General features: G+C 37.5%; 1 protein-coding gene across 1 annotated transcript in view; it reads right to left on the reverse strand.

Moving 5' to 3' along the window:
* Window positions 1-17,749: 17,749 nt before the first annotated feature.
* LOC150087739 (carnitine O-acetyltransferase-like) overlaps window positions 17,750-21,303 on the reverse strand; it is a 93,640-nt gene continuing 90,086 nt past the window's right edge. The window contains exon 14 of the mRNA XM_090369862.1: window positions 17,750-17,959. Within this exon, the coding sequence (XP_090225988.1) occupies window positions 17,750-17,959 (210 nt within the window). The remainder of the gene's footprint in view (window positions 17,960-21,303) is intronic.

Genomic DNA, 21,303 nt, shown 5'->3' on the forward strand with positions numbered 1-21,303 from the left:
TTTGTCGTTCCTTTTCTTTCGCGAAAATTACCTTTCCCCCTTTTTTTTTTTTTTCTTTTCGGTTGTATCCGACTTATTCAAATGTCACGTGATATTTTGTGATCCACGAAAACCGTATTTTTGTAACTTGAACTTTTGAAATTATTGGATTTATCCTGTTTTCAGCGGCCGTATTTGTTGCTGTGCCACCCGCGTGTCACCTAGTACCGTTTGCCGAGGAGAATAGCGGGAACGCAGTGAGTGGGCGGAGTCACAATCCGTCAATCACTGCTTTCCCCCCTCTTCTCCTCGCCGCCATTTTGAAGGGTGCACCGAGTATTAAATCTTTACCGTAGATATACATCTCTAAATCCTTTTTGGCCTCTTCAATATATGTTTGCAGTTGCTGAGTTAAATTAAACTGGATCTCTGTTAGTTCTAAATTCACATTTTTATTTTTATCATCTGGTGTCTGTTGTTTACTGAAAGAAAATGAAGTAGCAGTACATGAACAGATAGTGAGGATGAGATAATTATAATATACATTTTTTATTTCTGCTATGCCATGTATTATATTTAATTCATATATCACAGCACTTAATTCATATAAAATGAACTAAACTAATTTTAATTTGGCAATATTAAAAATAAATGCAGAAGCTGTAGCAATTCACAAAAAAAAATAATAAAATAAAGATACAATATTAAAATATACTATTTGTGAATTTCTTGTGTGGACTGGGCCAAAAAAAATCCCTAAAATTAGTTTTTCTTGTTTAAAATTTTTATTTTTCAAACTTTGGAATTCTGGGAAATTGCCTAGTCTGTCTGTACATAAATGCAGGACATTCTACATCCTACAGCACTGCTTGCATCCACTCACAATGTGGCAGAATAGTAGTATCAGATTATTTGCATTTTAATCTCATATCCTCTTATTGTAAGAAACTGAATGCTCTTTCTGTAAATGTACAGGGTGTCTATAAATTATTCAACTCAATTAAAAATTTTGTTGTAATAGGTATCTTAAAATGGTTTGCTGCAGATATCAAAGTTACTCAATGAGCATTTCTCATGCTGTTGGCAGACTAGATTCCAGCAAGCATAGCAACAGTACAGCATTAAAATTGCAACATTACAGGAGAAAGTAATCTGTATGTTGTGGCTATGGGATAAAAAATCGCCAGTGACTGCATATTTAATGGGAATTCCAGGAACATCCACCTACAGAACATTTAATGAGGTGCTGTTAGAAGCAGTTTCACAAAATGGCAATGTGCTGCACTGGAAAAGGGCAGGTACTTTAGCATATCTGCCAATAAAGTTTTGGAAATTCAGTTAAGTGTTTACCCAAAGGCCTACAAAATCAATCCACCGGGCAAGCCTCCAGCTGCTAATACTGCAAGCAACATTACACAAGGTGGTTTGTGTTTACAACAAATCGTCCAGGAAATAAAGCCTCGTATAAAATCACAACAAGAACAATTTGCATATTACATTATGAACCATATAGATGAAGATGACCACTACTGTGAAAATGTTATTTTTAGTGATGAAGAGACTTTCCTCCTGTCTGGTAAAGTCAACAGAAACAATTTTCACATTAGCATTAGCATTAGTAGAGGCATTTGATGCAAGAAAGCAAGCTTATGCAGCATCAGCCAAAAAAATAAAAAATAAATAATCACTTCCACTTCACCCCTCTGTTCGTTCGAAATACCTGTCCAGCTGAGCCTTAAACTTATTTAGGCTATCAACTTCCACGACAAGAGATGGAAGTCTATTCCACCAACCAACCACCCGCTGGCTGAAGGCAAATTTCCTCACGTCTATCCTACATCTGTCTTTTCTCAATTTGAATTTATGCCCTCTCAGGTGATTATTCTGAGCAAGAGGAAGGATCCCATCAGCATTGAGCATGCTCAAACCATTCAAGGCTTTATACACCTCTATCAGATCACCTCGCCGGTGCCTAGTCTCCAGACACTGTAATTTGCAAAACTTAAGACTTTCTTCGTAAGAGCACCCCTTTGTTCCATTCACTAATCTTGTTGCCCTTCTCTGTACTCGTTCCAGCATCTCTACATCCTTCTTGAAATGAGGCCTCCAGACCTGTATACAGTATTCTAGGTGTGGTCTGACCATTGCCTTATACAAGGGAATAATCACCTCCTTATCCCTGCTAGAAAAATTCCTATATATCATCGACAATACACCATGAGCTACTCTTGCAGCCCGTCTGCACTGCTCAGAAAACTTCATATCTGCCTGCACAACCACCCCCAGGTTCCTTTCATTCTCTACCACTGTCAGTGTAGTACCACAGAGTTGATACATTGCTCTGGGGTTGCTGTTTCCCATATGTAGTACTTTACATTTGTCAATGTTAAACTTCATTTACCACCTCTCAGCCCATCTGCTCAACTTTTCCAGATCCTGTTGCAGTAGCATAGTGTCAGTAGTGTCCTTGACAACCCTGCCAACCTTCGTATCGTCTGCAAACTTGGACATTAAGCTTGATATATGGGGATCCACAGTCAGTTTGTGACAAGGATGCAATTGTCCCAAGGTGGTACACGCTGTTCTTCAGCCAGGAGAGTCAGCTGGTTTTTTTTTGGTATTTTTTCCCGTAAAAACTGTACTCTGCAAATTACCTATGTATACTCGAATTGTGTGCTGCACCTCAGTTGAAAGTTTTGCAACCTCGTGTTCAATCAGCAAGATGGGGTACCACCACACTGGAGCTTACATGTGCTCTATTTTCTCAATAAAAATTTCCTAACAAAAGACATACTGTGAATGATGTTACCATTCTGAATAAGATAAATGTTGGAAGTGATCACAGAATGGTAAGAAGTACACTTGATATAGATGTAGCAAAGGAAAGGAAAAAACTGACTCGAGTAAATAATACAAAGATCTTTGAGATAACAGAAGAGGAGAAAAAGCAGTATGTACTAACTTAAGAACAAGTTTGAGCTTCTGCAGACTGCTCAGGACCAAGATATCGACGAGGAATATTACAACTTTCTGAAAGTGATAAAGCCCAAGAAACCTATAGGGAAAAAGAAATCCAAAAAAGAAAAAATTAGCCAAGAAATTGTTATGATAAACCGAAGGCGAGAAACGAAGATCAAGATAAACACTGACAAGGAAAAAATTGAGTATTCTGAGTTATGCAAAGCCATTAGAAAGAGACTCAGAGAGGACATAAGAAGATTTAACACAAGAAAAGTAGAACAAGCATTAAGGGAAAACAAAGGATTTAAATCAGCAGCCATGAGCAGTAATACAGAAAGACAAATGATACTGAAACTGAAGGATAGCGATGGTGTACTTATAAACAGCAGAGAAGGCATAATTCAAATAGCAGAAGACTACTATAGAGAATTATACAAGGAGCGAGGGAATGATGCCAGCAGTGGGGAAGATGGATTGCAAATTAGCAACACATACGACATACCCGATATTCTTCCTGATGAGGTAGAACATGCATTGAAGAAAATGAAGAATCAGAAAGCCTTGGGGGAAGATGAAGTTACTGTAGAGTTGTTAAAATTGGGAGGAAGAGACATAACACAAAAACTGGCAAGGCTCTTCACAAAGTGCATTAGAAAAGGTGTGACGCCTAAGTAGTGGAATAATGCAATCATAGTTTCGCTGCATAAGAAAGGAGATAAATCAGAAATTGGAAATTATAGACCAATTAGCTTGTTATCCCACATCTACAAGTTGTTCACAAGGGTCATTACTAACAGATTAGAAAGAATACTTGATGAGAATCAACCGAAAGAGCAAGCTGGCTTTAGAACAGGATTCTCAACTATGGATCACCTTCCCGTAATATCACAGCTAATGGAGAAAGCAAATGAATATAAAATACCATCATGCCTGGCATTTGTGGATTATGAAAAGGCATTTGACTCCATACAGCATAAGGCAATGTTTCGGGCACTGGAAAGACAAGGTAGATACCCCACATATTACGATTTGGAAGAAAATATATGAGAATGCTATCTCCTTTATCAGACTAGACAAAGACAGTAGGAAATTTAAAATCGAGAAAGGGGTTCGACAAGGAGACACAATATCTCCGAAGCTGTTTACTGTTGCCCTTGAGGAAGCTTTCAGAAGATTAGACTGGTCGCAGAAAGGAGTCAATGTGAATGGAGAGTACCTAAACATTTACGATTCGCAGATGACGTTGTGGTCATAAGCCACGATCCCAAAGAATTAGAGGAAAATCTTAATCAGTTATGCACAGTTAGTAAGGAATTTGGACTAAAGATGAATATGGCTAAAACAAAAGTAATGATGAACAAGTATGCAACAGAAAGGGAAATAATGATTGAAGGAGCAGTAATTGAAAAGATGGAGTCATATACTTATCTGGGACAAGTCGTCAGCTGTAATAGTGATAAATGGCTGGAAGTCAAGAGAAGAATAAATTTTGGATGGATAGAATTCAGGAAATATAGTCACATGCTGAAGAGCAATATCCCAGTTTGTCTGAAACGTAAAATAATGAACCAATGTTTACTCCCCACCATGACTTATGGAAGTGAAACTTGGGCACTGACCAAAAGAATGGAAGAGAAGCTGAGAACTACACAGCGAAGAATGGAACTAATTATGTTGGGAATCAGACTGTTAGATAAGAAGAGAAACACATGGATTAGGCAGCAAACTCAAGTAAAGGATATTCTTGTGAAAACTAAAATGGTCTTGGGCAGGACACATAGCTCGAAGATATGATGACAGATGGACTAAGAAAATAACAGAATGATACCCAAGAGGAGCTAAAAGAAAACCTGGAAGACAAAGTTGGAGATGGATAGATGAAATTCAGGAGTTTATGGGTAGTAAATGGATGGCCAGTGCTCAAAACAGAAGGAACTGGAAAGTTGCTGGAGAGGCCTTCATCCTGCAGTGGATTGAAAATGGCTGATGATGATAATGAATATTAATAACTGGACAGTACTCATACGTTAATTTAATAAATAACCTTTGATTTAAAATGAATACTACGAAAAAGAGCAAAATATATCATTTTCATCAAGAGTGGTAGCCAGAATACTGTTTTTTTTGTAATGATAATAGAAAAATGCTGTTGTTTGATTTGCAATGCTTCCATAGCTATACCCAAAAAAGGGAAATTTAGAAAGGCACTTCAGTGCACTGATTAGTAGTATTTTTGCATATAAATATCAATTTTTGGCAATGGCTAAGGATCTCAAAGGAAAAAAAATCCGATCATTTTGCAAATATGCAAGATCAGTTGCAAAAAATCCTGTTTTTGAATTTAATAGTGAGAAATATGTTTCTGAAATTGAGAAAGTTGTGAATGATTTTGAAACCAGATTCACTGATTTTAAAAGAATTGAAGACATTGTCAATATATTTCTTATCCATTTAATGTCGACTTAGATACGAAACAAATTGCAAAAAAGTCGCTGAGATTTTTCACACGGAGAAAATATTACTTGAAAATGAAATTATTACATTGCGAAACGATAATATTTATGTGAATTGGCCTTTTCATATTTGAAACAAAGAAGAATCGCTGTACTCTTACAGACTTGCAACCATAATAACGTAAAGATTTTTATGGTTGGCCTCATCACAGTATATCCCCTATTTTGAAAGCTTGGCAGATAACATTAAGACAAACTTCGCATAAATTAAAATTTAAATACGTGTGAATTTAACATAAGAATTCTGAATTGTATTTAATTTATAAACAACATTTTTCAATATGTGTTGATTAATTTTTTTAACCATGTGCAATGAAATTCTTGAGATGGTAGATCGCGACACATTTTTAAGAAAAAAAGTAGATCGCATCACAAATTAAGTTGGCCACCCCTGCTCTAAGTAATAAGCGGTATGCCACCAAAATTAGTAAATAACTCCAGGGGCTCACATCTGGTGAGTATGGGCTTGGCACACCCAGTGTCCTGAGCTGGATATCATCATTCTTCTCTTTCTTGATGATTCCCTTCTACTTTTCTCTCTCTCAGGGTAACTCGGGAATTTTTTTTTTTGTTTTTGGCTGGTGCAGCATAAGCCTCAGGCTTCATTGCATCATATAGTTAATAATAATAATAACTATTCAAAACACACGGAGAAGGATCCCGTGAAAATAATTAGTTCCAATATCTGCCGATATGGGAGAATATAGCACTGTACAAGAGGAAAGACGTGCCAAGGTACCAACAAATAACTAAGACAAACCTTAATGAAATTGCAAATTTTTATTTGTGCTCTTTGCAAAGAAACTCAATTGCGCTAAAGTTTTTAAATCCAAACTAAAAAATAACCCACCTAAGACAGCAGAAAATTTGCATATCTCTGAGTTAATTTAATTTTCCCAGCAGCAGATAGCTATAAAGGCACAACGTGAACATTGCAAGCACATTCTGTAAGTTTACTATTAACATTATTCCTCAACTGCAGCAAAGAGGATGCCTGGATGAGAATTTTATGCAAGATGGGGCCATCCATTGTATGGCCACCACATTCACCTGATCTTACACCGAGTGATTTTTGGCTGTGGGGTCACCTCAAGGCCAATCTATCCAGGAAGTGTCCCTGACCTGGCTGTCTTAAAGGACAACGTAGTGCAACATGTGCGGAACATTACTCCAGAGGCGTTGCATTCCGCAGTGGAGCACACTGTGCATAGAATGCAATTTCTGCTCCAGAACGATGGTAACTGCATCGAAAACCAACTTGACAATCGGGAGTAAACTGTGAGTGAGTTTGGAGTGGTGAAACCATTTCCTCTGACAGTTTAGTTGTTTCTTTATGTTTTTTTTTGCAAATAGCACAAATAAAACTTTAATTTCATTAAGTTTTGTCTTAGTTATTTATTTCTTGGTACTTTGTCATGTCTTGTCCTCTTGTACAGCACCATATTATTCCCTATTTTGGAACTAATTTTTTTTTTCACAGAATCCTTCTCCCTGTGCCTTGAATACTTACTAATTTTGGTGGCATTCTTCCGCTTATTAAAGTTACAGAGAGCTCTGAATAGGGATACTTAATGCTATTTAGGCAAATGGACCAGGGCCAAAGCATAGGATGATACATCACTAGTGACTAGGGTTACTCAGCAACAACTTTAGGTACATCTGAAGAATTAGTTTATTCCGCCCCTCTGAGAGGTACTTTAAGGATTGAGTAGTTTGGATACGTGCAAAACACGCTCACATAGATAGTAATCTTAAAAGCTAAGGCTGGATCATTTGCACATTGAATGGATATTGAAGAATTTAAAAGTTCGTTTGTGTGGATGGTTCCAGAAATTTAAGACTCATCGGGGCCTGTCTTTCAAAAAAGTGTGCTGAAGGTGCAGCCTTGGGTATTGACGCTATAAAGGGATGGAAGGAAAATCGTATAAAAAAATGTTTCGCTGACATACTATCACAATGACATCTTCAGTGCTGATGAAACTGGGCTCTTTTTTTTTAAATTTCTACCGAATCGAACATTTACATTTAAAGGCGAAAAATGCAGTGGGGGAAAAAAGCCCAAACAACGGATTACCGTTTTCCTAACAGTAAGAATGTCTGGCACAAAGAAGTTTCCTATTTTAACCATTGAGAAACCCAGAAGCCTAGATGCTTTAAAAGTTTGAAGGCAATAGCAACTATGCATCGAGCAAACCAAAGGCATGGATGACATGAAAAATCTACGAAGAATGGATCAAAGACTTAGATCGCATGATGAGTGAAAGTGTAAATGATCTATGTGCAATCATTGTCGAGTACCCACCACCAAATATGATATCAATTCTTCAGCCACTTGATCAAGGTGTAATACAGTGTTTTAAGAAAAACTACTTTAAGAAGAATGCCAATAAACAAAATTGTACCATGTCTTGAAAGCAAAATTCAATGTGAAATCGAGATCCAGCAAGCATGTATTTCAGCATGGGATGAAGTTAATGAAAAAGTGATCGCCGACTGTTTCAAATATGCTGGATTTACCGCCTTGAATGATTCAATGTGTGAAGTTTCGCATGCTGTTCCCTCTATTAATTGCGAACAACAGTCCGATAACAGGAAAGAAATATTTGAGTAAGTGCATCATCACATAAACTTACTTCTGGATGCGGACATTGAATGTTTCAGGGTATATATGAATGAAGAGGAACTCATTGCAAACATAATGGAATCTTCTGAAAAATTTGCAGTGATGAAGATAAGTAACTTACTGTGGTTGAACAAGATGTTCCAGTGAAAACTTTCCGTGAAAGATGCTCATTAAGGATTAGAACATGTACATTGATTTTTTTTTTCAAGCGCAGCCTTACTGCGAAAGTGAGATAACTACTATCGGACACCATAATTCACTTACACCTTCATAATCCACTTTTAAAATATGCTCAACAATTGAAACAGCATGTTTTGACTGATTATTTTAATGTATGAAACAATTCTCTTGACAGGTAAATAGCCTATGTAGTGGAAATTAAAATTTAATTTTAACCTTACTGCACTCTACAATCAACACAATTTTCACGGTCATAACTTTCTTTGTTAATACTGTAACATATACACCGATGAGCCAAAACATAATGAGCAGTGAGTCGTTATACAAATCGAAGCAACTGTAGGTGAACTACGGCCCGGGTCAGGACACGGTATAAAAACACCTGATGCTGAGCTCCGTTAATCAGTGTTACTCTTGCTCTTCAGATGGGAGAGCCAGCGGACTTAAGCGAGATTAACAAAGGCCAAATTGTAATGGCCAGATGACTAGGTCAGAGCATGACGTAGCCCAGTGGTCAGGAGCGAGAGTGCATAGAACGCGTTCCTTGAGTGGACCGGGGTTCAAGCCGTGACTACTAAATATGATAAATATTTGTATTGATGATTTATTGTAAATTCTACTGACTTGGTTGTCGTGCCGGAGTATAAACAGAAAATTTATTTATTTATCATATCCAAAATATGATATTAGGGTGCCCCGTAAATGATTACGTCTACCCATATATTTATTTGTCTGTAAATTGCGTGTGTTCTCTGGTCTGTTTGCTGGACGAAAACCCCTAGTTTCTGGGGAGGAAAACCTTGCCATCTACGCCTGAGACCAACTAACTCAGCCACGCAGTGAAAAAAGACCACTAAAGTTCCTTGCGTCATCGACGGGATTCGAACCTGGGCTTTTCCACCCGGTGTGGGGAGGACGGTGGCACCACCACTGTGCTACCGCGCAGACTGGTCAGAGCATATCCGAAAAGGCACAGCTGGTGGGATGCTCACAGTCAGCCGTGGTTAGTACCTATCGAAAGTGTTCTGAGGAGGGGAAACCCACAAATCGCCGGCGAGGTGTTGGACGACCACAGCTCATCGATGCTCAAGGTGAGCAAAGGATCTCCCAGATGGTATGTGGCAACAGATGGGCGACTGTGGCTCAACTCGCCAGTAATTGGAATGTTGGTGAAGAGAACAACGCACAGTACATCGCACTGTGAAAAGATAATTGTGAAAAATTTAATTTCTGAAGTTTATTCACTGTCACGCGATTCACGGGGAAGCATAGAAGCCAGGACCGATTCAAATTTCACAAAATCGTTTGTCGTAGAAATAATGTTTTATTTACTAGAATGGAATGTGCACTTTATTTTCTTAGGCAAATTTTAACATATTTTAAAGCTCATAATTTTAAATTTTTTTAAAATTCATAATTACACTAAGTTACGAATAGCTACTAATCGGAATTTAGAAGTTTTAAAACTAGTATGTAGCTGTTTTAAGTTTCATCAAACCAAGCGGATTGCTATGAGGTGAGTGCTAAAAATTAAGCTATGCTATACTTATGATCTAGTTGTTACATCACAGCACATAAGGAATCCTTAATATATCATCAATTATTTAGTTACTTAATGGGAATTCGGGAGAATAACAAAAAGACACCGACATTGTGGCTACACACCCATCATGGTCAACGATGAAATCTGCACTGCGTGCTTTACAGTGACTTTGATTGGTTTCACCTATAAAAAATGTATACTGGCAAGTTGCCAATGGCAACAAACTACCAAATATTCACTGGAATGCAAAAATGTGTCACTGCCTGGTGCACAGTGAGGCCTACGGTTAATTAAACTTAAAAGTTGGAAACGATTTCGTGATTTTATTAGTTTATTATTGAATTGATTACTGGAAATAGAGGATGCGCATGCTATATGCAGGTCCTGTTAATAAAAATATTCATTAGGTTGCATTGTTCTTAACAAAATTTCATATAACTCTGTTCACTGTATATCTAGATTTAAATAGCTGGGGGTACAGCAGTGCCTATGGACAAGCCACCCCTGGACAGACATGACAATGTACAGGACAAAAATCACACACCTAGTGGTTGGAACTTTTCCCGACTCTTTAGGTCACTAAACAGTGATAAGCAGAGATGCACCATTGTCACGAAGCACCTGTAAACTTGGAAAATATCAAGCAGGATATGAGCAACCAACTACAAAGAACAATGAATGCAGACACAACAAACAGAACATGTGGAAGAAGAACAAGTACAAGAACTATAACCTGGAACAACAGAAGTGGAAAGACAGGTGAACGCGATATCCAGAATAGAACAATGGAAGGAACCCAGCAGAATTCGAGGGAAGAGACCACACAAAGAATCGAATCATACCGAAGCAGGCCCAAAAGTATGTGGTCTGTAACTTGCCACAGGATATCTTAACAACAACGAAGTGACAATAGACTATGTGACACAGCTATTGACTGTGCAGTCACCAGAATGAACGCAAGAGAAACTAGAGACAACAGAACACAAAACGTAAAGGTAAGGCACTACCAGCACGGGAAAGAAGACTATAGCAAAAGATAGAAGAGATAAGGAGTTTAGATTTGATTCATCCCTTTCCTTCTAGAGAAACTCTAGAAGAAAACAGATGAATCATATTGGCCCACAACATACAAATGGCTCGACTGTTGATGATTCTGCTCAAGTAGCTGACAAACTGAATAAGATTTTGCATCTACGTTCACACATGAGGAATTCTGTAGAGTAATAGAGCTCAGAAGTTTATCAAATTCTAACAGGGAGCTAAATTATTTTGTAATAACTGAGAGCCAAGTGGAGAAGAACTTGTTAAAGTTTAACATAAAAAAGCATCATGGGGTGGATGGGATCCAGTAGTGTAGCCAGGATTTTTTGTCAGCAGGTACATTCACAAGAAAGGTGCCAATTGACTAATGCTGACCTGCTTGTTATTTTTGGTATCAGGGAATATGATGTACCTACTGATCCTACCCGGACTATGCTATTGATAGGATCTAGATCTATCCAGTTCTAGTAAAATAGGCAGCAAAGGAAGTAAGCAAACCCTTATCCATAATTATGAGAGCATCCTTGGATTTAGGGAAGGTTCCTCTGGTTTACAGATCTGTGAATGTATCCCCAATTCACAAAAGGCGATAAAAGAGTGACACGAGTAATTACAGAACTGTTATTTAACTTCGGTTCCGAGGGGAATAACGGAGTCACTGGTTAAAGAAGTATTGCAGGATCATCTAGACAAGACTGCAGTTATAGTTGAGGCACAGCATGGGTTTGTTAAGGGGAGGTCTCGTCTGACCAATTTGATTGGATACTATGATGGGGTCAGAAAGGACCTGGATGCAAAAAATAATTTTCATATCATATATTTGTATTTCAGGAAAGCTTTTGACACTTGCAAATAAAAGACTGCTCTACAAATTAGAGCAGTAAGAGACAAATTGCTGGTACGGAAAAAGGGTTGGTTGATTAGAAAAAAACAGAGTTGTAATGAATGGACACTGCTCTTAATGAACTAATGTTATTAATGGAGTCCCTCAGGGTTCTGTGTTGGGTCCATTGCTGTTTTCTGTATTTATTAATGATATGGATGAAGGTATATGGGACTTACTGTACAAGTCTGCAGACGATACGAATGTTGGCAGCGTTGTTAATGACAGGGGAAGTTCGTTGGAAGGCACTGTGGAACCACAGGACCTCCAGCTTTTTAAATCTAAATACAGTCAACGGAATTTAAAAAAAAAAACTGCTTTATTTAATGCAAGTATTAAATAGAGGCAAGGAGCATCCAGGCCCAATCATAGCCTAAGGCATTTGGTTCATGGCAAAACAACTATTTCCAATAAACGTTTCAATAATAAACGAATAAAACACGAAATCCTTTTCAACTATGAAGTTTACCCGTAGGCAGAACTGTATGCTGGACAGTATCACATTACTATCTATGTTGCATGTCTTATAACAAAGTCAATTTAATGTAACTTTAAGAAGCAGCACACCCATACAGCAGTCACAAGCTGCTACTAGTTAATGACACAAATGCCAGTACACTACTTCAACAGGATCCAGAAAAGTTGAGCAGATGGGCTGAGAGGTGGCAACCGAAGTTTAACATTGACAAATGTAAGGCCTTGCAAATAAGTAGCAGTAACCCAAGGGAAAAGTATCGACTGTAGCACTACACTCAGGCTGATACATATTTAAAAAGACTTTGGGATTATTGTGCAGTCAGATATGAAGTTTTCTGAGCAATTCCGACAGTCTGCAAGAGTAACTCATGGTGTCTTGTCAATGATGTTCAGGAAATTTTCTAGCAGGGATAAGGTGATTGTTCCCTTGTATAAGACAATGGTCAGTCCACACCTTGATTACTATATACAGGTCTGGAGGCTGCATTTTAGGATGTAGAGCTGCTGGAATGAGTACAGAGTAGGGCAACAAAATTGGTGAATGGAACAATGGGTTGCCCTTACAAAGAAAGGCACCTGCAAGGCCATCTGATTGAGATTTATAAGGCTTTGAATGATTTGACCAAGCTCAATGCTGATGGGATTGTTCCTCTTGCACAGATTAATTACCTGAGGGGACATAAATTTAAATTGAGGAAATAAATTCAAGGCAGAACTAAACAATCATTTAGAGTTAATGGATGGATGAAATGGGGTCTTTTTTTTTTTTTTTTTGGCTGATGCTGTATAAGCTGCTTTCTTGCATTGTTAGTTCTACTAATGCTAAATTTAAATTAAGGAAGGCAGTTGCAAAATAGATGTGCGGAAATTTTTAGCCAGCTGATGGTTTATTGCTCAAACAAACTTTCATCTGTTGTTGTTGTTGTGGAAGTTGAGAGCTTAAATAAATTACAGCAGGAACTGGACAAACTTTTGGAGTGATTGAATGGGTGAAATGGAAAGTTTTTTGCTTTCTTGCATCATATGCCTCTACTAATGCTAATTACTGGTAGACGTTCAGCTGCACCTGTAGGCATAGTGGAGCAGCTCACCGAAATAATAAGCACACTGGCACCATCCCAGTCTCATACTCAGCTACATAAAGGGTAAGGTCAATTACACCAGAAACTCAGCATAGTACTGGCTAATCATCTGTCTTCAGAGGCAGAAGGTCAACTAAGTCACCCCTATACATGTACTGACAAATTCCTAGAAGTAACCATGGGAAAATAGAAGACAACAGTCAAAGTCAAGAACATCACAATCAGACCGATTCACATCAGAACCCTTAACAAGGACACAACCAACCACCCCATGCATTTGGTACCAAAAGGAACCAATCCCACGAAAAGGAGAAAACGTTTTAATAATTAAAAAAAAATTTCTCCTTTTTATGGAATCCCCTCAAGACAGGTACTGGTACCAAGTTTATGGATTGGTTGCTTTAGTCGGGTGGGTATAGTGCCTGCCTGGCAACCTGAAGGTTGCGGGTTTGAATCCCACCTCGGGCTTGGATCAGAGTTGAAAATGCAAAACCTTGGGAGGTGCATTATGGCCACAGAAGCCGATGACAACAAAAAGGAAGGCCACAGACAACAAAAAAAAAAAAAAAAAAAAAATTGGGTGGTTGGTGTGTCCAATTATTATTAGTTTTTGTATACTTAAATTTTATCTCAAGATTAAGACTGGCAACAATATGTCAATTTATGAATAATTCCATTAAAATATCAGAAAATATTCAGTATTATGGCGGCTGTAAAAATATAAATTTCCATTTATACTCTGTATGGCCAAGCCAGTATAGTTTACATCTAACTGTATAACTGTTTTATGTAGATAAGCAATTACAATGCAGTTAACACAGCAAAACAGCTAATACACACTCCTGTCACATATGCCAGACACCAATGGATGTCTGAGTTTCAGTACCTTGAAATTTACGAAAATAATTGATTTCTCTCGTTTGCTTTTGTTTGATATATTTTACTTGGATTTGAGAAATCACAATAGCTATTTTCAAAATTTTTATAATTAAACAAAACAGAGGTTAAATGATCATGCGTATAGGTTTAAGTTGTTAGCAAACTTCGTGAGCTTCTCCTGTATTCCCTCATCATTTATAAAATTCATTTATAAAGAAACAAGAGAGATGATCTCTGAGGGATACCATTTGCTACTACAGTCCACTCTAAATAATACCCATTTATGACCATCTACTGTTTTCTGACCTTCAAACAGCTACCTAATCCACTCATGGATTTGTTATCCCAACCTGCTCTACCTTATACCTCTGTTGAAGGAACCAAATGTCTATCTGGCATTGGCATGTCTATCTAGTAAGACCACTGCCAAAAACACGCTCTGCTTCTCAGCCCTGTCACTTCCATCCTATTTCTTCTGCATCAAGCCTATTAAAGCTATTCAAGAAATCTCTTCTGAAAACGTTAAGCACCCAAATAATGCCACATCAGCCACTGCAGATCCACTGCTACAAATCTAGTCACCACCACTACCAAGATCCTCGAGGCATTTGAGCATGGTTCGGAAATCACCGTTATTTATATCGACGTCCAGGCAGCATTTGATTCCGTATCCGTTCACGCATTGGCAAGGCTACTGGGTGAGTATTACCTCATTGGGGGAGACGTGCTCTGGTTCATTCAGACAATGCTTGAGAACAGGACCATTATTGTTTGCGATGCCAATAGGCGCTACACCAAAACTATTACAGCTGCAGTCCCACAAGGCGGGGTACTGTCCGGAATCTTATTCTCAGCTGTTCTTCTGCCTTTTGTGACTGGCCAAACTGATATTATTATAACCTTCGCTGATGATATAAAGCTGTTCGCTGCTATCAACGCCGGAGACACTGCTGACTACACAAATGCCTTAATCGTACAAACAATCCAGAACCTCGAGGCCTTTCTCTCCAGTTTCGGCCTTCACATCAATTCTGAGAAGTCGAAACAGTTGACTTTCTCGGTCAAACAGAAACCAACAACGGTGCAAGCCAATATAAGAGGATCTGCGATTTCTGCTGGTCAGCAACACACCGATCTGAGCGTTATTTTTGACTAGAAGCTCCCTTTTCTACCACACATAGACCACCTGCAAAAAAATTTCTGTCGACTCCGGTGGATGTCCAAGACCAGACTGTTGGATGCAGGTATATTAAGACGTGTCTATTCGTCATACTTTATGGCTCAGAAGTCTGGACCTCAACTGCCACAACTCATCTGTGACGGATTTTTGCAGGAGAATTTTGGCTATTGAAGTGGGTCATATGGAAATTTCAGCTTCCTCCTGCACCAAGGACTACCCAGATGGCAGCAGTTCTAAACATCAGATGTCTTCCTGCCATTATCCATGAGAGAAGACGCGTCTTTGCTGTAAAAATGGTTGGCATTATTTCGGACCCAGACTTCTGGGCTAACTGCGATTGGAGGATCGCAGTCCCAAGCCTTGGGGCCAATCCAGTCCTTCAGGCCACCCCAAACTGGTTAAAGTTATCTGATCAGTTCTTACCGGGGCAAATGCTGCAGTATATACACTCCTTGGATGGCGATCTGTACAAGTTCGCATTGGAGAAAAAATGCAGACAGAACTTACTCCATCGACTTCCTTCTGAGGACATCACAGGACATTAGCATCTGTTCCCAAGGATCTGTCCATCACTACATTCTTCCAACCTTCTGCATCTGCTCAGATGATTCCAGCACTGTAAAAGGACTGCTCCCTGGAGAATAATTTAGCATGATAGCATGCTATTGTGTATATATGTTCATATGTAAATTTTTCATTTGTTTTCCAATGTTTAATCTTACACTTGTATAATTAGTAATAATATTGTTTTCTCCTATCTCATCCTTTATTACATTGAATTAGCCATGAAGGGTATTGTGTACAGCATGTGCATTTTGTATACAATAGAGTTCTTCTTCAAATCAAAAGCCATACTAAGATGTAGCTGTCAGAGTTCTTGCTCACATCCAGCAACTTTATCATAACCATGTCATAGTAATTTGCTAGTTTACTACGGCAAGATTTCCCTTCAACAAAAGCACACTGAGCCACATTTAGTATACCATTCATGTCAAGATAGTTCTCTATAACAATTTTTAACCTTCATCTAGCACAGTCTGACATCCTTTTTTAAAAATCTGAAAATAAATTCAAATCCTTCCATGTACCATTCAGCTCAAATAGAGCGGAGCATCAGTTATACGGAATAATTGATGTTAGACCTCTTCTGGATAATCAAACCGGAAAATTTTTCTGGTAAGATTAAATAAATAAATAAAAAAATATAAGCCAATCTCAGAAAACAATAACTGGATGGAAGAAACACCCATCCAGTCATTTTTATACAAAACAGGAAAATTAGAAATATTTTTAAATGCTCTTGGTTTTATCGACTTACCGATAATGAGCACGGATAATCAGAGCATCCCAGTGGCATTTGCATACATAGCAATTGTAACTTGCTCTTTTCTCACCTCAAAACCTGGTGTAGGCATTTTCCTTTTAGTGGCTAGGGTTTTTCTTGGTAATGCTTTCCATAATAAGCACGTCTCATAAACATTATAAACGTTATTCTCTTAATTTGCTATAACTGAAGCAAGCCCACGAGGGGCGAAACATGTCTGTCTCGAAATTCCAACACCTTGCCTTCTGAGGTTGCTCCACATTCTAATAGCAGCAGCCAAGAATCCCGTTCACCACTATCCTGGCTGCTCTTAATGTATGTCTGTGCACCCTCCCCCCACAACCAGCAGTTTTCAACCCATCTACCACTGCCTCGAGAGCAACTGCAAATTTCTTGCACTTCTATTTATGACTGTTAAGAAAAATTTGTTTATGCTACCAGTTTTATACAACCAATAAGTTAGATGTGTTTACAATCAATCATTTCAACAATGAATATACTTGTTCAGTTAGCAAGAAAATAATTGTAATGTTCTTTCATTTAAGGATGATTAGACCACGCATGTCAAAAAAAAAAAAATTTATAAAATTTTGGTGTATAAATATGAAACCTATATCTCAAAGCAAGAACCGTACAGACATTTAGGTTTTGTATTTTTAACTGTTTACCTCATTTCCGAAAATATTCGAACTGTTTTAATTAACTGATTTGTGTCAAACACATGCCATATACTCAGTCTCCTTAGTACCAGGCAAAAATTCACACCTCCCAATTTTCTCTTACTGATTTATCCCTTCTATTCTCTGGAACAATCTTCCTTCACAAATATTTCCTGATTATTACAATCTAAAAGTATCTATCATCTGTGTTCTCAGCCTTTAAATCGTGCAAATTATTAAGTAATATAAGATCTATTATGTTTTGTGTTTGCGATTTTCATTAAACACACATACTGCTGGTTTTCTTTTTTTTTTTTTTTAAATAAAATAAAAGCCACAGTAATTTAAAACCTTTATTTAAACTGTTTATAAAATAACTTACTATATATTTATGCTCTTTTAAAATTAAAGATTTGACAAAGTATTCAGTTTGTTTTCCATTTAACAATTAGGTCATGTAATTCCTTCATGCTTTCTTCTACAACTGCAAGATATGTAGATGAACTAGTATTTGCATAGGTATTAAGAGTTCCTGCAGAAAAGTTGATGAAATCTGGATAAAAGATGTAACAAATGCTACAACCATCATCATGCAGTGGACCAAAACATGCATAACCTGAGTCTGTAGAAATGGTCTGAAAGTCAAATACATTCAAATTAAATAAGCAGTAACTTTCTGTATTCAACATTTAAATTTAATTACAATGTTTACATATTTTATAACAAAAACTTATTGGAGACAGTGCAATATATACATATATATATATATATATATTTAAATAATGGCTTAAAAGTTAAGATGTAATAACATAAAATAAGAAAAAAAAAAAAATAATAAATATTAAGCTATCATCAGAGGCAGAAAAATGCACATCCTCCACATGATGCCCAGATATATCCGATAATTCAAAATAAAACATAAGCCAGTAGTAGGGCAAAAACTGTAGAGCAAAAATCAACATAAAAATAATGTAAAATAAAATAAACCAACAGGGAGGGGGAAGTAAAGGTAATAAGAAATAAACAGTAGCCAAAAGTCCCCTATATAATTTAGCACTTTAAATCCAATTAATAAAACAGATATAAAATCACCAAAAAGGGGTTAAAAGAACTACCAAGAGAAAACAAAATATAATAGACTGACCATTATGCTCCATATCAACAGAGGACCATGAGGCCAATAATGGTTATGGAATTGCTGCATTTCAATTGCTAAACAAATCGTTGCAAAGGCAAAAAGATCGAAGAACCAAACCATCCATTCCTCCTCCGATCAATCCACAAATGCAGAGGATTTGCATGGTGGTGGTCCTTATGCAGCGAGAAATAAATTATAGAACAGACAGCACTCTAGAGCAGACTGGCTTATGTTTTATTTTATTTTGAATTATCGGATATATATATATTGCACTGTGCATAATTTTTAGTGAATTTTAAATTCTTTGTTTTATCATACTTTTATCTCATTTTAATAATTTCTTTCATATTTCAAATTCGTATTTATGACAAAATGTCTTCCTTCACTAAAGGTTGCATGGGGATTTTGATATTTCTGGGGTTCTCCATTGTGTTCCTGGAATATTGGACTGCCCGTGTGTCAATAGTGAGCAACACATGAGTTTTAAATTATTTTAAATTATGTAATCTGGTTTTAAGGTATCAATTTCGTAATTTATTCACATAAGGAGAATTAGTAAAGAATAAATCCTACTGACTGAATAAAACTTAATTCCTTGTGTATTTCTAAAATATTAATAGAATGTAGGAAAAATTGAACTTATGTAAGGTCTCATTTATGTAATGTATTTATTTATATATATATGTCAAGAGATATTGAAAAATGAACTATTATGCCATTTACAGGTCAGAAATGGGTACAAAAGCATCTGCTTTATGTTAGAAGTATGCAGATCAATAAAAAATATTATGACTCATTTATATAATTTAAAACTGAGCCAGCAACTTCCAAGGGAGATTTTGTGATGTGTTGTTAACAAAAAAAACTGCAGCAAAACTGCTAGACCATAGATCACTGGTGATAGATGATTGCTAAATGGAAAACTTGCCCTGCACAAAACAGCTTGAACTTCTCAAATATCCACTACAAAAATCCTTAAATGATGATCTGCAGTGGGGCAAAGATAACTCAATTGCAATTCTTCTAAAACTCAGTCTTGTCTTATATTTAAAAAAAAAAAAGAGATTCTGCTGATCCTATGCTTATCTTTGATGATACTACAATTTCTAGACAAGATCATATCTCTATTAGGGATTACCCTGACTTCTAATCTCTCTTGGCAGAAGCACATTGCAAATATTCCTTCCTTCCTCTTGCATCTAAAAAAAAAAAAAGTTTCTCTTTCACTCCTACTTTTCTTCTAAATAGCTGTTCACTCTGTACAAATCACAAATTCACACTACCATGGAATACTGTTCCAACATCTTGGACAATGCCCACAAAACCTTTCACAACGTTCTAGATTTCATTCAAAAGATGGCAGTTAGGTAAATAATTAAAGTCATCTCTAACAGAGTCCCTCCACTTAATGCCGATCTCCAGGTAATTTTCCAGTGGGGCAAAGACAACTTAGTTGATTTCAATCCTTCTAAAACCCAGTCTTGCAAAAAGGATTCCCCCTGCTCCTATGCTTATCTTTGGTGACACTCCGATTTCAAGGCAAAACAATATATCTCTTTTGGGAATTACCCTGACTTCTAATTTCTCTCGGCATAAGCACATTACAAATATTGCTTCCTCTGCATCTAAAAAACTTGGTTTTCTCTTTTGCTCTCGGCATTACTTTTCTTCCAAACAGCTGTTCACTCTGTACAAATCACAAATCCGCCCTACCATGGAATATTGTTCCCACATCTGGGGTGGTGCCCCCAAAACCTCTCTTAGGCTTCTAGATTCCATTCAGAAGAGGACAGTTAGGTTCATTAATGATTCATCTCTAACAGTCTCTCTCTCTCCACTCGCTGTCTCATAGACGTACTGTTTCTGCTGCATGCCTCTTCTACAGATACTTCCATGGGCACTGTTCTTCTGAATTGTCTCCTATAATTCCCGCTCTCTCTTTCAAAACAGTCCGAACACGTGCCGCCACCAACCAACATCCATTTACTGTCCAACTTCAAACTCACAGAACCAGCTTTTCATCTTCCTCGTTTATTCATCCAACTGCCGTTTTCTGGAACCTTACTTCATACATAATTCCTGAAAATTACAGTCTACAGAAGTTCAAGTCCAATGTCAACAAATATTTTCTTTTGTATTCTCAACCTCCAACCGAAGCACAGTACTAAGTACTATAGGTTCTAATACCTCTCATGTTTGGTATATAAAAAAAAAACTATTTCTGTTACATGCCTTTTCTATATACAGGGGTTGTTAAAATTAAAGTATCCCTATGTAGAGGGCACTGGGGCGAGTTCTAAGGCTCGTACTGAAGAGAAATTCCAGCATCAGAAGTGCATAAGGCATGGACCTGACTGTTTGTCCTGTCTGCAAAATAATTGCAAAATTTGAAGCAGCAGGACATCTTAGTGTTCTAAGATGGACATCTCGTGTTGAAGATGTGGCTACAGCTTTTGTGGATTTATCAAGTCAAAAATCCACGTGGTAGCGCAAGTGTGCTAGCTGTATCTCGTGAAGTGGACATGCCATATTCCACTGTAAGGCTAGTAATGCGTCATGTGCTGCGGTGCTATCCTTACCAGATGAACATGCTACAGCAAGGCGATGCAAATGACAGTGGATATCACTTGGCCATGAACATCCTTTGGAGTGAAGTTCAAGTTCCTTTCTTTGGAGTGAAGCCCACTTCTGCTTAAATGGACAAGTGAATGCACACAACTGTCGTATTTGGGCAACAGAAATCCCTCGAGTTATCCATGATGTCCCATTGAATTCTCCAAAAGTAACAGTGTGGTGTGGATTTATGGCCGCATTCATGATTGGAACATATTTTTTTTGAAC

This window comes from Mastigoproctus giganteus, chromosome 3 (assembly GCF_048544385.1).
Source record: "Mastigoproctus giganteus isolate SK-2022 chromosome 3, ASM4854438v1, whole genome shotgun sequence".
Taxonomy (NCBI): Eukaryota; Metazoa; Arthropoda; class Arachnida; order Uropygi; family Thelyphonidae; genus Mastigoproctus; species Mastigoproctus giganteus.